At 37.8% G+C, this 21,130-nt stretch overlaps 1 protein-coding gene across 1 annotated transcript in view; it reads right to left on the bottom strand.

Moving 5' to 3' along the window:
- OXSR1 (oxidative stress responsive kinase 1) overlaps positions 1–21,130 on the bottom strand; it is a 104,315-nt gene that overhangs the window by 22,912 nt on the left and 60,273 nt on the right. The window contains exons 6-10 of the mRNA XM_060109285.1: positions 12,556–12,665; positions 9,954–10,055; positions 5,434–5,567; positions 1,438–1,486; positions 752–817 (exon numbers count right to left, since the gene is read on the bottom strand). Of these exons, the coding sequence (XP_059965268.1) occupies positions 752–817; positions 1,438–1,486; positions 5,434–5,567; positions 9,954–10,055; positions 12,556–12,665 (461 nt within the window). The remainder of the gene's footprint in view (positions 1–751; positions 818–1,437; positions 1,487–5,433; positions 5,568–9,953; positions 10,056–12,555; positions 12,666–21,130) is intronic.

The raw sequence follows: 21,130 nt of genomic DNA, 5'->3' as shown, positions 1-21,130 counted from the left end.
TATATTTAGCCTCTCCTATCTCCCTCACGTGGCTTCAATGGGATTCACTTGGTACTCTGAACACTTTCTTCCATCAATATGGAGAATCCCCAGAAGTACCCATGGTGGATTTTTCTTCTCAGCCAACTTCCCAGCCGTGGGCGTGTCTCTCCGCCAGCCCTCGGCTGCCAGCGATTGGACCCATGTACATATTTTTATGTGTACATGTTTTCAATGCTCTTGTGTATGACTAGGAGTGGAATTGCTGGGTCATATGGCAACTTTGTTTAGCCTTTTGTGAAACTGCCAGACTGCTTTTTAAAAGTGGCCACACCATTTTCCATTCCCGTCAGTAATGTGTAAGGGCTCCAATTTCTCTACATCTTTAGCAACGCTTGTTATTGTTTGTCTTTTTTGATATAGTTATCCTAGTGGGTGTGAAGTGGTGTCTTCATTGTTTTTGTATGGTGTGAAGAAACTTCACAACTTTACAACTTACTCTGGTAGTTGCAAACAGTGATTTAACAGAATTTAGAATTAATTCATTAATTATGTAACATACCTTTTCATTCTAGTTGATAGTGGAGTAATACCAAGGCATACAGTAGACTATTGCTAAAAGAATATATCAAAGAATGCTAAAGAAAAGACTGAAAGAAAATGAGTAATACTCATACTGTTAACACAGTATTAGTTAAACATACTTTCAAAATGCAAAAGTAAATCTATTCTAGGTAATTTCCCAGAAAAACTGAGTTAAATCCCCATTTACCTTTCTAGCTCTTTCAGAAATGGTTGGTGCTCTCTGCAATATTTTTTCTTGAAGAAATTCTTTATTCTGGAGAGGAAAAATAAGTATTTTCTTCTCACAAGAAGTTTTTATTGAACAAAATAACTGACACAGAAATATTCACCACAATTAAAATGTGATATAGTAACTGTTTTATAAAGAAGTTTGAAAAAAGCTTCTGAAGCTTCTTAGTATATTAGTACCATGACTTTATAAATTGAGAAAAAACTTTAGTGTACTGTAAAAACCATTATCTATGAAAAGTTTGCTTTAACATATGTCCTTTGGGATCATGGTCCCACATTTCCCAACTACAGTAACATCCTACTTAACCCACATCTTTGGGAAATGAGATGTTTACTAATTCAGTAGTAAACCCTGAAATGAGAGTTCAGTATATTTCACAGAATTTTCCACAGATTTTATTTATAATGGTAAAGTTTAATATTCATTTTTCCTATTGTAAGTTTTACCTGACACTTAATTTATATGAAAAATACATTTATCTTATATACCAAAGATTGTATAAATAGTACCCTCAGCAATTATTTGATCTACCATCATTCTTCCAAAAATAATCATCTTAATGCAACATCTGAACAGTGAACCTAATTTAGGTAATTGAGGAGGATCATATGAACACATGAAATCAAGTTAGAATGTCCTACCTTTGCTTTTTGGAAAAATTTGTGCCTTAACAGTTCTGCTGCTGTTGGTCTAAAACCAGAAAAGAAAGTTTTTATAAATTCAAGTGGAATGTGGGTTTTCATTTTCAAAAATGATTTCTTGAGCATCAAGATAAAAACTCAGTGTACGCCACTGTCCTTAACCTACTAAAAACCAAAAAGGATAAACTCAGTACAAGACATTGAACAGAATTAAAAAACTCAAATAGAAATGTTCTGATAATAATTATTGTAGGCTCTTTCAAAAATTCATTAGTGAAATGTTTCTTTTAAAAGCATGATTTCTTAGTGGCTTTCAATATATTTGCTATTTAATATTATTTCCCAAGAAGTTGGCTTTATCTACTTTAACGAGGCAAAAAAATATATTTAAACTCACAAATCAAGCCCTGTGCTTCTTGCCACATGGTTGCCTGCAAGCCTTCAACTTAGGTAACTACATATTTTTAAAAAGTAATTTCACAATTTCCTTTTAAAAAACTGAAGATTCTAAGAGTAACGTATAGTCCCCCAATTTAATCTAAACTCAGTTTTTTTTAATTAATTTATTTTTATTTATTTATTTATTATTTTTGGCTGTGTTGGGTCTTCGTTGCTGTGCACGGGCTTTCTCTAGTTGTGGAGAGCAGGGGCTACCCTTCGTTGCTGTGCGTGGGCTTTTCACTGTGGTGGCTTCTCTTGTTGCGGAGCACAGGCTCTAGAGCGCGTGGGCTTCAGTAAATGCGGTGCATGGGCTCAGTAGTTGTGGCTTGTGGGCTCTAGAGCACAAGCTCAGTAGTTGTGGCACACGGGGCTCAGTTGCTCCGCGGCATGTGGGATCTTCCTGGACCAGGGCTCGAATCTGTGTCCCCTGCATTGGCAGGTGGATTCTTAACCACTGAGCCACCAGGGAAGCCCTAAACTCAGTTTTTAACTCAACTGTGCACGGTCTTACTTCATTGGCATAAAGGCATTGTTGTCCATTTCACAAACTAGTATGACTGAGAATAAATAAAAAATACTACACTTAAGAAATTGGACCTGATTAACGCCACATACCTACCATGTAATACTGAGCAAATCACTTCTCTAAGGTTCAGTATTACCTGGCCAAGTCCCTAAAAGCAGTGGTTCTTAAACATTGCTGTGCATTACAATACCTGGGAGTTAAAAAAAAAATCCTTGGGACTAAAGACATGAGGGTCATATTCTAGCTATGTCAGAGCAACAAGGTAGAAGCAGTCTAGGTTTTGTATTGCCCTCCTGAAACACAGTTGTCATACCACATGTGAACTGTTACACAAGAGAGAAATAAACTCTTATCTTATTAAAAAAAAAAAAATCCTGATGCCCAGGCTGTTCCCCTTAACACTTAAAGCAGAATCTGTGGGGGCAAACCTGGGTATTAGCAGTTCTTAGAACTCCCCAGGTGATACCAATATGCACTCAAGCTTGAGAACCAGGGCCTCAGAGGATTCTTATAAAGATTAAAAGAGAGAGTCCGTGTGTAAGTGCTATGCAAACTGAAAGTAGACACTACCATTCCTATTTTTTCATTCAGTCACAATTTCAATATGTTCAACAGTTTGCACAACACTGTTTTTTTATGATTCGTTCCTTTCTTCTGGGTTCACTTCCTTCTTTCTAAAGTACACTTTAGAGGAGTTAAGTGATTAAAACATGACTGGAAAACTCAATTTTTGTCTGAAAAATAACTTAATTTCATGCTTACTGTTGAATGATAGTTTGACTAGATGGAGAATTCTGGGTTAACAGTTATTTTTTCTCAGCACTGTTCCAGTATATTCTGGCCTTGACTGTTGTTTTGGGGGAAGTGGCTGTCAATCTGCCTGCTATTCCTCAGTAGGTAATCTGTTTTCTCAGGTCGCATTTAAGAGCTTCTCTTTGCCTCTGTGTCCAGTAGTTTCACGACAATGTGTACAAGTGGGAAAAGAGGGATACCACTTGGAATCTGGGGTGATATTTCCTTAGCCTGAAAATAAAGGTATTTCATCAATTCAGAAAATTCTCAGCTGTTATTTCTTCGAATGTTGCTTCTAGTTCACAGCGCAGTGTTACACTGTGCATTTTGTAATTTTGGATTGTGATCTCTTCAGTGCAAGAATTTCATGGGGGACTTCCCTGGCAGTGCAGTGGTTCAGAATCTGCCTGCCAATGCAGGGGACACAGGTTCCATCCCTGGGTATGGGAAGATCCCACATGCCACGCAGCAACTAAGTCCGTGTGACAAAACTACTGAGCCCGCGTGCCACAACTACAAAGCCCGCGTGCTGCAACTACTGAAGCCCGTGCGTCTAGAGCCTGTGCTCTGCAACAAGAGAAGCCACCGCAATGAGAAGCCCATGTATCGCAACAAAGAGTAGTCCCCACTCGCCGCAACTAGAGAAAGCCAGCACACAGCAACAAAGACCCAACACAGACAAAAATAAATAAAATTAAAAAAAAAAAAGAAAAAGAAAAAGAATCTCATGGACCTGGGTTTTGGAAGTATTCTAACAGTGCAGTTTCCAATTGCTTCTGCCAGAAATAAAACTGGCTTAGTAATAACTGTTTGACTTTCTAATCCTGTGGATTCCTGGATAATATGGGTATAAATTCAGACAGTAAACCTGCAGAATGTTCAGGTCAGAGGGCTGGATTATTCAGGAAAGATTTCTGTTGTGTCTCTGTGATGATGGACAGATTTTTTTTTTGTTTTTCGGTCTCTCCTTTTACTCAGGATGCAGACTTCTGAATGTCCTAGCTTTAAGCAGAGATCTCAGTTCAAAATCCCCATTGGGTAGGCCCAATATCTCATTTCCAGTCCCCACTTGGAAGTTAAAAATCCAAACCAGTAGGTTATTGGAATGAACAGCGTCCTACTGAGGGGAGCCACAGAATTAGTTTATGACAGTTCTTGGATATATGGCTTCCTTATTAATTCTGGCATCTGAAGACATCCCTTTATTGCAAGTTCATCTCTGTATTTGGTTTTTTAAGTTTGATAGATTTAGCCAGCATTTCTGGGTGTTTGTAACAAGAGAATTCTGTTATTTTAGTCAACTAACTTGGCAGAAGCAAAAGCGTTACCTATGTTTTATACCAATTTATTCAGAAAGAGAAAAAAAGTTCTAAAAACAAAGGTTTGAATTTTACTGCCTGTTTTTTTTTTACCCTTTCCAATATTTCCAACAGTAAATTTTGAAGCCCATTAAATATACTAAAGACATGATCAAGGATGTCAGTTCAAATCTTTTACTTTTGTTGAGCTTTAGAAAAATCAAAATTAAAGACCTCTTAGTGCTAAGAAACTGAGTGGACTATGTATATACTATATGAAACAGAAAAATAAGATAGAGTGGGAACAAGGCCCAAGGTCAGAAATCAGGAGTTTTGGTTGACCTCAAAGATAAAAGATTGTATTCAATGATCTTCAACATTCTATGCTTCTGTTTAATTCATAAAGATACACACATTAGATGATCATGTTTCTTTACTTACATGCCACCCAATCTTTCTAATGTTAACAATAAGCTCTTTGACTTTTTGATCCACTTAACTAAAATACCTTTCTAGTAAGGAAATAAGTATGACTATTTGACATTAAATATAATATTTGCTATGTATATTTCTCATTATTAAAATTGTAAAGAGCATTAAAATACTGCTTTACTTACAACTCTTAAATGCAAATTGAAAATAAGCCCTCCCACTAACTTGGCATTTCAGTAACATAGAAATTTATAATTATAAGAAATTAACCAGGAAATACCTTAACTATTTAGGGTACTCTGTATACTAAAAAGAAGGGAGAAAGTAATTCACTCATTTCCAATCTAGTATAATGGTCTGTGCATTTTTTCCCTAATGTTTGTATTTAGTTCCTTTTAATTCCCTGTGCATGTATGTATGTATGGCATGTATGTATGTGATTCTTAGCCTTCCCCAATGGTTAATATATTAGATGAAGAGAAGAGTAAGCTTTATCTCATATTTTACCTTTTTTCTGGATCCTTTTGAAGGCACAATGAAATCATTTTTCTAAATGATTTTCCATACTTTTTCAGCATTTCTTTATCTTGAACACCAGTTTCCAAAGAAGGAGGATCATTCTGCAGTGTCAGCATTAAAACCTGTAAGAATTTTTAATACAATATAAACTTCTGAAGACTCAGTAAATTAAATATTGCGGCCAAGTTTTTTCAATATAGACAACCTCCAAACATACTAGCAGATTTCATTTTCTAAAAGTTCACATCTAGACCAGTTGTTTGGAAACTAGAGTTATTTAGGTGTTTTCCACATAAACAGTATCTTATAGATAGCTGGCTTCCCAGGCAATGTGCCTACAAGGGCTCAACTGTATCAACATTGTCCTTTAGTTGGAATCCTTTCTTCATGTCCTCTGTCCCCATTCTTATACCAGCAAACTATCTTAAAAAAAATTAAAACCATAGCAAAATTAAGAGTGTGATCTTGCTGACTTTACCTATTCATGGCTCTGTTCCAACCTGACCCCTTGTAACCTGACCTTTTCTTCCCAGAACTCCTCAGAAACTCCAGTCATAGAAATCACTGATGATGTCCCAGTTAATAAAGCTACAGCCTCTTTTAGTTTGCATTCTTCCTACCTTCCCTGCAGCAACTGTCCATCCGAAATCTCTTCCTTCTTTGACTGACATGGCAACATACTATCTTGATGCACAGAGATGTAAATAATAAAGGTCACATTTATATGGTGGAATTTGAGATGATTTGTGTTTTTCTATACTGTTTGACTTTTTAATAAAAGTATAAGCCATTTTTCTAAGCACAAAGTCAACACCAAAATTAAAAGGCTATAATCAGAATTATTACTTGCTATTCAGATTCAATTTTTAAAAAAAATAAATTTATTTATTTATTTATTTTTGGCTGTGTTGGATCTTCATTGCTGTGCGAGGGCTTTCTCTAGTTGTGACAAGCAGGGGCTACTCTTCTGTTGCGGTGCACAGGCTTCTCATTGCATGGCTTCTCTTGTTGCAGACCTCAGGCTCTAGGCGTGCAGGCTTCAGTAGTTGTGGCATGCAGGCTCAGTGGTTGTGGCTCGTGGGCTCTAGAGTGCAGGCTCTAGAGCACAGGCTCATCAGTTGTGGCACACGGGCTTAGTTGCTCCGCGGCATGTGGGATCTTCCCAGATGGGGGCTCGAACCCGTGTCCCCTGCATTGGCAGGCAGATTTGTAACCACTGTGCCACCAGGCAAGCCCTCAGATTCAAGTTATATTTACTGAAAGGGAACTACTAAGATTGGCAGTATTTCTCATTTTGAGCAAATAGGTTAACATGTGTATGTCTGGCTACAACTGCAGAAGTCACTGCCTGCAATGATATAAAGTAAACCTCATCTTCCTCCCCCACCTCCTTTTAAAAATAAGCCATTTCTTGGGCTGAAAAATAGCCTCCCACCTTACAGTTATTAAAAAACCATCCTTTTCAAAACCTTGTGAATATTCACTTACACCTAGGCATCTTGACCTTTAAGAAAAAACCGTGGCCTTAAAATATCACTAACCTTTCACGCATCAAATATATAGGTCAATATACATATGTTTTGAATATGCAGATATAGAGAGGGTTTTCATACTATCCGCTTACTGGTTTTGTCCCTCTCTACATTGTTAGAGCCTCAAAGGGGACAAAATAATATTTTAAAGGTTCTAAAATGCACCAAGAACATAGATATATGAATAATATCACTATGACAAAAATTCACAATGGTGGTCACCATTTTAAACAGTCATAGGGCATTTTGTAAGTGATCAGGCAGAACTATAAACAACAACTACAGTTACAAACAAATAGAATTCATGTGCATATTATAACTAAGGGGTCACACAGATAAAAATGGCTGCCAACAGTACTGGCAGGACCATCTTGAAACACAAAACACTCACTTATTACTAATGTTGGGGCATTAGGATTAACAACTACGTTTCAGGTAACTACTCTTTCAGGATATAAGAGGCCTTTTAATAAAAGCTGCTTAATGTCCTACTACAAAGCAAACTTTTATTCAATAACAGTGAGAATAATATATATGTATGGCACATGAACACTTTGCATGGATCTTATTTAACATATAAAAAGCACTTAAAACACTTAAAAGCACTTAAAAACAGTGCCTGGCACAGATAAGTGCTCAATCAATGTTAGCGATAATTACTATTAACATGTAACCCTTCCAACAACCTTGTAAAGTAGAAATGATCATCATCCCCACTGAGGCTATTCTACACAAGTGACTGTGGGGAACACACCCTAAAATAAGACACAACAGATCCTAATATCAAACTAGTTACACAGTCAGGAGATGGTAAGTCATCATATAAAAAGCTCAACTACAATGTAAAGTCACCCAATGCTAAATACCAAATATCTAATAGAGATTTTAACTGCTACAGGAGTTAGAAGGAATGCAGGGCAGAATTCTATGGATAAGAATGTCAAGCGAATCAGGCTCCTGGACTTCAGACTATACTACAAAGCTACAGTAATCAAGATAGTATGGTACTGGCACAAAAACAGAAATATAGATCAATGGAACAGGATAGAAAGCCCAGAGATAAACCCACACACATGTGGTCACCTTATTTTTGACAAAGGAGGCAAGAATATACAATGGAGAAAAGACATCCTCTTCAATAAGTGGTGCTGGGAAAAATGGACAGCTACATGTAAAAGAATGAAATTAGAACACTCCCTAACACCATACACAAAAATAAACTCAAAATGGATTAAAGACCTAAATATAAGGCCAGACACTATAAAACTCTTAGAGGAAAACATAGGCAGAACACTCTATGACATAAATCACAGCAAGATCCTTTTTGACCCACCTCCTAGAGAAATGGAAATAAAAACAAAAACAAACAAATGAGACCTAATGAAACTTCAAAGCTTTTGCACAGCAAAGGAAAGCATAAACAAGACCAGAAGACAACCCTCAGAATGGGAGAAAATATTTGCAAATGAAGCAACTGACAAAGGATTAATCTCCAAAATTTACAAGCAGCTCATGCAGCTCAGTATCAAAAAAACAAACAACCCAATCCAAAAATGGGCAGAAGACCTAAACAGACATTTCTCCAAAGAAGATATACAGATTGCCAACAAACACATGAAAGGATGCTCAACATCACTAATCATTAGAGAAAAGCAAATCAAAACTACAATGAGGTATCACCTCACACCAGTCAGAATGGCCATCATCAAAAAATCTACAAACAATAAATGCTGGAGAGGGTGTGGAGAAAAGGGAACCCTCTTGGGGCTTCCCTGGTGGCGCAGTGGTTGAGAATCTGCCTGCCAATGCAGGGCACACGGGTTCGAGCCCTGGTCTGGGAGGATCCCACATGCCACGGAGCGACTGGGCCTGTGAGCCACAACTGCTGAGCCTGCGCGTCTGGAGCCTGTGCTCCACAAAAGGAGAGGCTGCGACAGTGAGAAGCCCGCGCACCACAATGAAGAGTGGTCCCCACTCGCCGCAACTAGAGAAAGCCCTCGCACAGAAACGAAGACCCAACATGGCAAAAACAAACAAGTAAATAAATAAATAAAAATTAAAAAGAAAAGGGAACTCTCTTGTACTGTTGGTGGGAATGTAAATTGATACAGCCACTACGGAGAACAGTATGGAGGTTCATTAAAAAACTAAAAATAGAACTACCATATGACCCAGCAATCCCACTACTGGGCATATACCCTGAGCAAAACAAAATTCAAAAAGAGTCATGCACCACAATGTTCATTGCAGCTCTATTTACAATAGCCAGGACATGGAAGCAACCTGTCCATGGTTGCTTCTGTCCATCGACAGATGAATGGATAAAGAAAATGTGGCATATATATACAATGGAATATTACTCAGTCATAAAAAGAAACAAAATTGAGTTATTTGTAGTGAGGTGGATGGACCCAGAGTCTGTCACATGGAGTGAAGTAAGTCAGAAAGAGAAAAACAAATACCGTATGCTAACACATATATATGGAATCTTAAAAAGAAAAAAAAAAGGTTCTGAAGAACCCAAGGGCAGGACAGGAATAAAGACTCAGACGTAGAGAATGGATTTGAGGACACGGGGTTGGGGGAAGGGTAAGCTGGGATGAAGTGAGAGAGTGGCATGGACATATATACACTACCAAATGTAAAATAGCTAGCTAGTGGGAAGCAGCCACATAGCACAGGGAGATCGGCTCAGTGCTTTGTGACCACCTAGAGGGGTGGTATAGGGAGGGTGGGAGGGAGATGCAAGAGGGAGGAGATATGGGGATATATGTATATACATAGCTGATTCACTTTGTTATAAAGCAGAAAATAACACACCATTGTAAAGCAATTATACTCCAATAAAGATGTTAAATAAATAAATAAATAAAGTGAAGGAGAACAACAACAACAAAAAAAGAATGTCAAATGAAGTAAGGCTCTGAAAAAGAATTGAGGCATGAGCTGGGGTAGTATTTTGAATATGAGCTTCACCTTCATTGGCGGATACTTATGATAAGGAGCTGCCCCTGTGGCCAGTTCAATTGCTGTGATCCCAAAACTCCAGATGTCAGCTTTGAAATCATAACCCCGGACCTGTACAGAACAGAGAGATGTACAAGATTATTTTTACCACCCTAAAAGCACTTTTAAAAGATAGCTTCTAATATGTATCCAGAACCATAAACTTTAAACCAATAAAATATAATCTAAATTTGGCAAAAGCCAAATATACTTGGTAAGAGGAAAAAAGAAAAAGAAAGAAAACTGAATGAATGTTTACCAACAATGGGGAAATAGTTAAGTATGGTATATTCACTTAAAAAAATATTATACACTCAACTAAAAGCAATATTAATGAATTCTATATGAAAATATGGAAAACCACTTTATGATGTGATATGATAAAGCACTTATGAAGAAAAACGATTACAAAATTTTTCATAAGTTTTGATACTATTACAAACAGACATATAGCCTATTAAAGAAAAAAACGAGAAAGAACTAGAACAAAAAAAAATGTTAGGCAGTCTTAGGCATAGTTTTCCAAATTTCCTATGTTATGGTATTGTTTTTTTCTTTTTTTCTTTTTTAAAATTAATTTTTATTGGCGTATAGTTGCTTCACAATGCTGTGCTAGTTTTTACTGTACAGCAAAGTGAATCAGCCACACGTATACATATATCCCCTCTTTTTTGGATTTCCTTCCCACTTAGGTCACCAGAGAGCACTGAGTAGGGTTCCTTGTGCTACACAGTAGGTTCTCATTAGTTACCTATTTTATACACAGTATCAGTAGTGTATATATGTCAATCCCAATCTTCCAGTTCATCCCATCCCCCCTTTCCCCTTGGTGTCCACATGCCTGTTCTCCACATCTGTGTCTCTATCTCTGCTTTGCAAATAAGATCATCTACGCCATTTTTCTAGATTCCACGTATATGCGTTAATGTTTTTCTTTTTCTGACTCACCCCACTCTGTATGACAGTCTCCAGGTCCATCCACATCTCTACAAATGACCCAGTTTTGTTCCTTTTTATGGCTGCGTAACACTCCATTACATATATGTCCCACACCCTCCCCATTAATTCCTCTGTGTTATGGTATTGTTTTATTACCTTAATTTTTAGAATGAAAAAGTTACCAAGGGTGAGAATATTTTTAAAGTTGTTGGTGTGAATATGTTGCCAAATTTCTGTCCTTTATACTGTCACCAGCATATTATATAATTAAATATTTTACTTTTCTATCCTAAGCAATATAGGAGGAGAAACAGGTTTGGGGAGTGTGTGGTTTGAGACCTAAAATTAAAGCTCCATATTATGTGCTGCTTCAACATTGGGTAAACAGGAGGACCTCTACTGACCTAAGCGAAAGTTCCCTTCCCCAGTCTCCTCCCAAGGAGAAGGTCCCTTAGGCCCAACAACCCTGCATATCAAATGGATCAGGTACAGTTCCTGTTTATTCCGGAGTAGCAGGTTTCCCTGCAAGCCCTCAGAATTGTTCAAACAAGCCAATCACACCTTCACAAGGAAACCAAAGGGCATGTCACTCTCTTGATACTACAAAGCCTGTCTCCTACAGCAACTGTTTGTTCACTCCCTTCCTAAGTGCAACCCCGTGGGACATGCAGTGTCCTCTGCCTCCAGATATGTGTACATACAAATAAACTGCTGTCAATCTCATTAGGCCCAGTGTCAGGTGCTGTGCTTTCAGCCATCCCCATAAGCCTAGCATGGGAAGCCTTCCCTCACCAACAGGGTCAATATAGGCCTGTACTGATTGTATTTTATTGTAACAGAGTAAAAAGTAGATTCAGTTCTACATACTGAGTTTGACATAAGACATTTATGTAAAACATCTATAGGGAATTGGAAATATCTATTCAGAGGCTTAAAAAACAAGACTCGACTGGATATAATTTAGAAATAATTAACAGGTGGGAAGTGGAGATGAAAATAGTATGTGTCGTCAGAGAATAGAAAAGTCAGAAACAAGATGCTGGGAAGCAGTGTCATTTAGCAGTAGAAGGAAAGCCAGAAGAGAAGCCAGAGAAATGGCCCGACAAGTAGGTGAAGAATGAGGAAGCTAAGGATGTGAGTAAAAGAGGGAAAGGGTCAACAGTTTCAAATGCCACAAAGGGAGCAAAACAAGGAGCAAAAAATGAGCACTGGATTGGAGAATTAGCAGTTTCCATTAGGTGATGGGATGAGCGACATCAGACTGCAGTTTGTTTGAAACAACTGGGAAAGAGGGACTTGGAGAAAACTAGTCCTTCAAGAGCCATAGCAATGAAACTACATGTAAAAAAAGTCAGGTCATTTAATTTGTACTAACGATATTAGCATTAAATCAATCTTGATTATATTATTCCTTAGGTTGCCTTTTGTATAAAACTTGAGATTCATATGTCCTTTGTTAAGATTCTAGAGTTTTGTTTTTTGTTTTTTTTAAGCACGGACCAGTCTTAAACAAGGAACAGAGTCGTATTTCCCAAAGCTAACCTAGTAGAACAAACAAAAGCAAACACTACTCAATTTTTTCAATTTTGTAACAAAACCCCAAATCGTTTTAAAAAGACAAAAGACACAGTACCTGTTCCATAACTTCAGGTGCCATCCAGCAAGGGGTTCCAACAAAGGTTTTTCTAACTTTATTTCGGGTAATGTCACCACCAGTTGCTAAAAAAGCACTAACTCCAAAGTCTAAAATAGAATACAACAGCAAGGCATCAAAAGTACAGTAACTAACATAAATAGATAGGAAAGAAATATAGTTATGGTCCTATATACACAGCATGACCTTTTCTCTTCTTTCTGCTAAACTTCTTGACTAAATTAAGACATAGCTTAACAGATTCCTCACTCCATTCCTCTCCACCTCCACAATCATCATCTCCTCAGATTTTCCTCCTTGCTCCGATCCATTCTTTTCATCTTCCCAAACTGAAATACTATACCCATTAAACACTAACTCCAGTTGCCTCTTCTCCCCAGCCCCTGGCAACCACCATTCTACTTTCTGTCTCTATGATTTTGACTGCTCTTAAGTATTTCATGTAAGTGGAATCAGAGTATATCTTTTTATAACTGACTTATTTCACTTAGCGTAAGATCTTCAAGGTTCATCCATGTTGTAGCATATGTCAGAATTTCCTTCCTTTAGAGGTTGAATAATATTTCATTGTATGTATATACTACATTTTGTGTATTCATTCATCCACTGATGGACACTTTAGTTGCTTCCAAGTTTTAGCCATTGTAAATAACGCTATGAAAATAGGTACACAAATACCTGTTTCAGTCCCTGCTTTCAGTTCTTTGGTGTATAATTCCATTCAGAAGTGGAATTGCTGGATCATACAGTATTTTTATTTTTTTATTATTATTTTTTTTTTTTATTTTTTTTCTTTTTGCGGTATGCGGGCCTCTCACTGCTGTGGCCTCTCCCGTTGCGGAGCACAGGCTCCGGATGCGCAGGCCCAGCGGCCATGGCTCACGGGCCCAGCCGCTCCGCGGCATATGGGATCCTCCCAGATCGGGGCACGAACCCGTATCCCCTGCATCGGCAGGCGGACTCTCAACCACTGCGCCACCAGGGAGGTCCAGTATTTTTATTTTTAATTGATTTAAGGAACTGCCATACTCTTTCCCACAACAGCTGTACCATTTTACGTTCCTACCAATAGTGAACAAGGATTCAGATTTCTCCACATCCTTGTTATTTTCTATTTTTTGATAACAGCCATCCTAATGGGTTAGTATCTCCTTTTAGTTTTGACTTGCATTCTTCCCTGATGATTAGTGATACTGAGCACCTTTTCATGTGCTTTCTGGACATCGGAATATCTTCTTTGGAGAAATGTCTATTAAATTTTAAAATTGATTTTTTGTTGTTGTTAAGTTTTAGGAGTTCTCTATATATTCTGGATATTATAAATCTCTTACCAGATACATGACTTGCAAATCTTTTCTCCCATTCTGTGGGTTGCCTTCTTACTCTGTGGATGGTGTCTTTTAATGCACAAATTTTTTTAATTTTCATGAAATCCAACTTGTCTATTTTTATTCTTTTGTTGCCTGTGCCTTTGGTGTCATACTAAGAAATCACTGCTAAATTCAATGTCATGAAACTTTTGCCCTATGTTTTCTTCTAAGAGTTTTATTGTTTTAGGTCTTATATTTAGGTCCATTTTGATCCATTTTGAGTTAATTTTTGAATATGGTGTTAGCTAAGGGTCCAATTTCATTCTTTTGCATTGGGATATTCAGTTTTCCCAGCACCATTTGTTGAAAAGACTGTCCTTTCCCCATTGAATAGCCTTGACACCCTTGTCAAAAATCATTTGACCATATGGTACGAGGGTTTATTTCTGAGCTTTTTATTCTATTCCACTGGTCTCTATACCTATCTTTATGCCAATAACATACTGTTTATATTACTGTTGTTTTGTAGTAAGCTTTGAAAACAGGAAGTGTGAGTCCTCCTGCTTTGTTCATTTTTTTTGAAGACTGTTTTGGCTATTTGAGGTTCCTTGAGATTCCAAAAAAAATGTCATTGGGGTTTTGATAGGGATTGCACTGAATCTATAAATTACTTTGGGGAGTATTGACTTTTTAACAATAGTAAGTCTTCCAATCCATGAACAGGGCGGGTGTGGTTCCATTTATTTACATCCTCTTTAATTTCTTTCAGCAATGTTTTATAGTTTTCATTGTACAAGTATTCTACCTCTTTGATTAAGTTAACTGCTAAGTATTTTATTCTTTTTGATGCTACTTGTAAATGGAATCATTTTGTAATTTCTTTTTCAAATTGTTCATTGTTAGTGTAGAAAATGCAACTGATTTTTGTTAAAGATTACCATTTTATTTTTATGTATTTTAAATTATTTATTTATTTATTTTGGCTGCACCAGGTCTTAGGTGCAGCATGTGGGATCTTCATTGCAGCATGCAGGATCTTTAATTGTGGCATGATGGCTTCTAAGTTGCAGTATGCAGACTCAGCTGCAGCATGTGGACTTCTTAGTTCCAGAATGAGAACTCTTAGTTGCAGCATGCGTGCGGGATCCAGTTCCCTGACCAGGGATTGAATCCAGGCCCCCGGCATTAGGAACGTGCAGTCTCACCCACTGGACCACCAGGGAAGTCCGCAACTGATTTATGTCTGTTGACTTTGCATCCTACCTTACAAAATTCATTTATTAGTTCAAATAGTTTTGTTTAAAAATATTTATTTATTTAATCTTTTGGCTGCGTTGGGTCTTAGTTGCGGCACGTGGGATCTTTCGTTGCGGCATGTGGGATCTTCGTTGTGGCGCACAGGCTTCTCTCTAGTTGTGGCGTGCGGGCTCAGTAGTTGTGGCACGTGGGCTCTCTAGTTATGGCGTGCAGGCTCCAGAGCACATGGGCTCTGTAGTTGTGGTGTGCAGGCTTAGTGGCCCCATAGCATGTGGGATTTTAGTTCCCCGAGTAGGGATCAATCCCATGTCCCCTGCACTGGAAAGAGGATTCTTAACCACTAGACCACCAGGGAAGTCTCTCAAGTAGTTTTTAATGTAATGTTTAGGTTTTTCTACATATAAGATCATACAATCTGCAAACAAACGTAAGTTTACTTCTTTCTTTCTAGTTTGAATGTCTTTTATTTTTTTTCTTGCCTAATTGTTCAATCTAGAACTTCCAGTACTGTGTTGAATAGAAGTGGCAAAAGCAGACATCCTTCCTGTGTTCCTGAACTCAGAGGAAAACCTTTCATCACTGAGTATGATGTTCACTGTAGGTTTTTCATATATGGCTTTTAGTACGTTGAGGAAGTTTCCTTCTGTTCCTACTTTGTTGCATGTTTCTATCATGAAAGGGTGTTAAATTGTCTCAAATGCTTGTCCTGCACTGAGATGATCAGGTGAGGTTTTTTTCCTCTTTCTTCTGTTAACGTCATGTATAACAATGATTTTCATATGTTGAATCATCCTTGCATTCCAAAGAAATCCTACTTGGCCATGGTATATGATCCATTTAATATACTACTGAATTTGATTTGCTAGTTATTTTGCTGAAAATATCTACATAAGTTCATAATGGATACTAGTCTGTGGTATTCTTTTCTTGTTAGTCTTTGTCTGACTTTTGGTCTTGTTGAGGCATGTGAGCTCAGTAGTTGTGGCATGCTGGCTCAGCTGCCCTGAGGCATGTGGGATCTTAGTCCCCTGACCAGGGATCGGACCCACATTCCCTGAATTGTTAGGCAGATTCTTTAGCACTGAACCACCAGGGAAGCCCCTAGTTCTTCTTTAAATGTTTGATAGAATTCACCAGTGAAACCATCGAGTCCAGGGCTTTTCTCTGTCAGAAAATTTTTGATTACTGATTCAATCTCTGTGCTAGTTATAGGTCATTTCAGATTTTCTACTTCTTCATGATTTCATCTTGTTAGGTTTTGTGTTTCAAGGGATCTGTCCATCTAGGTTATCCAATTTGTTGGAGTACAATTGTTCATAATACCATCTTAAAATCCTTTTTATTTGGGTGGAATTGGTAGTTATGTCCCTATTTTTGTTTCTGATTTTATTTTTTATTTTTTAAAAATATTTATTTTATTTTTGGCTGCATCGGGTTTCAGCTGCAGCACGTGGGATCTTCGTTGGAATCTTTGTTGGGGCATATGGGATCCTCTGCCAGGGCACGCGGGCTCCTCGCTGTGGCGCGAGGGCTCAGTAGTTGTAGCATGCAGCCTCTCTAGTTGTGGCCCACATGCTCAGTAGTTGCAGCGCGTGGGTCCAGTTGCCCCATGGAATGTGGCATCCCAGTTCCCTGACCAGGGATCGAACCCACGTCCCCTGCACTGGGAGATTCTTAACCACTGGACCACCAGGGAAGTCCCTGTTTCTGATTTTAGTCATTTGAGTCTTCTTTCTTTTTTTCTTAGTCTACCTAAAGGTTTGTCAATTTCGGCGATCTTCTGGTTTCACTGATTCCCTCTATTGCTTTTCTATTCTCTGTTTTCTTTTCTCAACTCTAAATTTTATTATTTCCTTCCTTCTGCTAGCTTTGGGTTCAGTTTCTTCTTTTTCTAGTTCCTTAAGCTGTAAAGTTAGGTTGTTGATGTGCTATCTTTCTTGTTAAAGAAAGCATCTAAAGCTATAAATCTGCCCCTTAGCGATGCTTTCACTGTGTCCCCTGAGTTTTGGTATGGCTGTGATTTTGTTTCCATTCATCTCTAAGTATTTTCTAGTTTCCCTTGTGATGTCTTCCTTCATCCACTGGTTGTGAAAATGTGTGTTTAGTTTCCATAAATTTGTGAATTTTCCCATCCTGTTGTTGGTTTCTAGCTTTACCCCATTGTGGTCAGATGATATCACTTAATCTGTAGCCTAACATATGGTCTATCCTGGAAAATGTCCCTTGGGCACTTGAGAAGAATGTGTATGCTGTTCCTGTTGGGTAGAGTGTTCCGTATATGTCTGTTAGATCTAGAAGGTCAATGTATTGTTTAAGTCCTCTATTTCCTTATCTTCTGTCTGTTCTACCCATTATTAAGAGTGGAGTACTGAAGTCCCCAACTATTATTATAGAGCTCTCTACTGTTTCCTTCAGTATTGTAGAGGTATCTACAGTACCCTTCACTTCTGTCATTTTTTGCTTCATATATTTTGCTGTTATGTTAATAGATGCATGGATATTTATAAGTGTTGTATCTACTTGTTGTATTTAACCTTTTATTAATATGTAATATACTTCCTTAAATCAGACAGAAAAAGAGAAATATTGTATGATATCCCTTATATGCGGAATCTAAAAAGAAATGACACAAATGAACTTACTTACAAAACAGAAACAGACTCACAGACTTAGAGAATGAACTTATGGTTACTGGGGGGAAAGGGATAGTTAGGGAGTTTGGGATGGACATGTACACACTGCTATATTTAAAATGGATAACCAGGGGCTTCCCTGGTGGTGCAGTGGTTGGGAGTCCGCCTGCCGATGCAGGGGACACGGGTTCGTGCCCCGGTCCAGGAAGATCCCACATGCCGCGGAGCGGCTGGGACCGTGAACCATGGCCGCTGGGCCTGCGCGTCCAGAGCCTGTGCTCTGCGGCAGGAGAGGCCACAGCAGTGAGAGGCCCACGTACCGCAAAAAATAAATAAATAAAACAAAATAAAATGGATAACCAACAAGGACCTACTGTATAGCACAGGGAACTCTGCTCAATGTTATGCGGCAGCCTGGATGGAAGGGGAACTTAGGGGAGACTGGGTACATGTACATGTATGGCTGAGTCACTTTGCTGTGTACCTGAAACTATCACAATGTTGTTAACTGGCTATACTCCAATATAAAATAAAAAGTTAAAAAAATATATGTAATGTACTTGTCTCTTGTAACCTTTTTTTTTTTTAATTGGAGGATAGTTGCTTTACACTGCTGTGTCAGTTTCTGCTGTACAGCAAAGTGAATCAGCCATACATATACACATATCCCCTCTCTTTTAGATTTCCTTTCCATTTAGGTCACCACAGAGCACCAAGTAGAGTTCCCTGTGCTATACAGTAGGTTCTCATTAGTTATCTATTTTACACATACTAGTGTATATATGTCAATCCCAATCTTCCAATTCATCCCCCCCCCATATCCGGGTAACCTTTTTTGATTTAAAGTCTATTTTGTCTGATATTAGAGTAGCCACCTCTGCTCTCTGTTAGTTAGTTACTATTTGCATAGAATATATTTTTCCATCCTTTCACTTTCAATCTATTTGTGTCTTTGGATCTAAAGTGACTTGCTTATAGATAGCGTATAATTGGATCATGTTTTTATCCATCCTGTCAATCTCTGTCTTTAATTGGACAGTTAATTCATTTACATTTAAAGCAATTATTGATAAGGAGGGACTTACTTCTGTCATTGTGTTATCTTTTTCATATGACTTATAGCTTTTTGGTCCCTCATTTCCTATATTACTTATTTTGTGCTTAATTTTTTGTTGTAAAATGTTTAATTTTTTCCCTCATTTTGTTTTGTTTATATTCTATAGCTATTCTCTTTATGGTTACCATAGGGATTCCATTTACCATGGTAAAGTTTTAACAATCTAATTTGAATTTACATCAGCTTAACTTCAACAACATACAAAAACTCTTCTTCTTTACAGCGCTATTCTCACCTCTTTTGGTGGTCGTTGTCATCACAAAATTACATCTTAATAAACTGTGTGCTCAAAAATATGAACTAATCATTCTTTTAAATGCATTAGTCTCTTAAATTACGTAGAAAAGAAGACTTGGAGTTACAAACCAATGTTACTGTAATACCAAGTTTTAGACCAATAACTGTTTTTAGTAATGTATCAGTCTCTTAAATTATGTAGAAAAGAAAAAGTGCAGTTACAAACCATTGTTACAATAATACTAGCTTTTATACATCCCCATGTATTTACCTTTACTGAGATCTTTATTTCTTCATACTGCTTGCAGTTACTGTCTAGGGTCCTCTCATTTTACCTTGCAAGACTCCCTTGAGCATTTCTTGCAGGGCAGGTCTATTCCCTCAGCTTTTGTTTATCTGGAAATGTCTTAATTTCTCCCTCATTTTTGAAAAACAGTTTTACTGGATATATGATTCTTGTTTGACACTTTTTTCTTTCAGCACTTTGACTATATTGTCTCTCTGCCTTCTGGCCTCCAAAGTTTCTGATAAGAAATCTGCTGACAACCTTATTTAGGACCCCTTGTATGTGATAAGTCACTTTTCTCTTGCTGTTTTCAAAATTCTTCATCTTTGCCTTTTATAAGTTTGATTATAATGTGAGTCTGTGAGTCTCTCAGAGTTCACCTTAGTTGGAGATCACTGAGCTTCTTAGATGTCTATATTCATGTCTTTCATCAAATTTGAGATGTTTCCAGCCATTATTTCTTCAAATATTCTCTCTGCCCCTTTCTTCTCCTTCTAGGCCTCCCACAGTGTGTATGCTGGTTTGCTTAATGGTATCCAAACAGGTCCCTCAGGCTCTATTCACTTTTCTTCAATCATTTTCCTTTCTGTTCCTCAGACTTGATAATTTCCATTTTTCTATCTTCAAGTTCACCAATTATTTCTTCTGCCAGCTCAAATCTGCATTTAAATCCTTCTAGTGAGTTTTTCATTTCACAATACAAGTTATTGTAGCTCCAGAATTTCTTTTTGGTTTCTTTTGAGGTTTTCTCTCCTTACTTAGATTTTATTCACACATCATTGTTTTGAGTTTTTTCGTATCTTCCTTTAATTCTCTGAACATTTTAAGACGGTTGTTTTAAAGTCTTTGTCTAGTAGATCTGCCATCAGGCCTTTTCCAGTGATAGTTTCTGTTCATTTATTTATTTCCTTTGAATAGGCCATACTTTCCTGTTTCACTGAGTGCTCTGTGACTTTTTTGTTGCTGTTGAAGACTGGACATTTGAATCTAATAAGGTGGTAATGCTGGAAATCAGATTCTCCTCCTTTCCTGGAGTTTGCTGTTTTTTGTTATTGTTTTTGTTTTTCGGGGGTTGTGGTAGGCTGTATCTGTGCTAAGCATCAGCCTGAAATGTAAAGTTAAGATCTTCTCAGATCTTTTCTGCACCTTTTCCTGGGAATGAACATTCACTTTCCAATTTTCCCTGCAAATGTAGTTTTGTTTTTGTTTGTTCTTTTTTTGGACATGCCACGTGGCTTGTGGGATCTCAGTTCCCCGACCAGGGAATCAAACCCAGGCCCTCAGCAGTGAAAGCACAGAGTCCTAACCACTGGACTGCCAGGAAAGTCTCTATAGTTTTTTTTTTTTTCCCCTGTAGTTGTTTTTTGATGTCCTAGTCTTTAAACTCTGGCTCCAAAAAGGGCAAGAAGAGAAGAGAAGGGAAGGAAAAAAGGCTATGGCCTGTTAAAGTCCCTTGGAAATCACTTGGAAGGGAGGAGCTACAACAAGAATGGCTGCCTGTCTCTTTGCACCTCTGTGATCAGAAGCAATCAGTAATCAGAGCATATGCTGGATATATGGAGGACAGGATCTTTTCTGCCACCATGGTTCCTGCAAGCTGCTTCAAAAACATGTGCATAGCTGCCTGCCAGGTGGCTGATAGGTGAGGAATGAGCAGCTCTGAAATTAACTGAAATTAACTGTAATTTACCTTCCAAGTCTTGCCCTAGAATTT

Source organism: Mesoplodon densirostris, chromosome 10 (genome assembly GCF_025265405.1).
Source record: "Mesoplodon densirostris isolate mMesDen1 chromosome 10, mMesDen1 primary haplotype, whole genome shotgun sequence".
In the NCBI taxonomy this organism is placed as follows: Eukaryota; Metazoa; Chordata; class Mammalia; order Artiodactyla; family Ziphiidae; genus Mesoplodon; species Mesoplodon densirostris.
The sequence above is the reverse complement of the archived record's forward strand: the minus strand, read 5'-3'. Positions and strand labels throughout refer to the sequence as shown.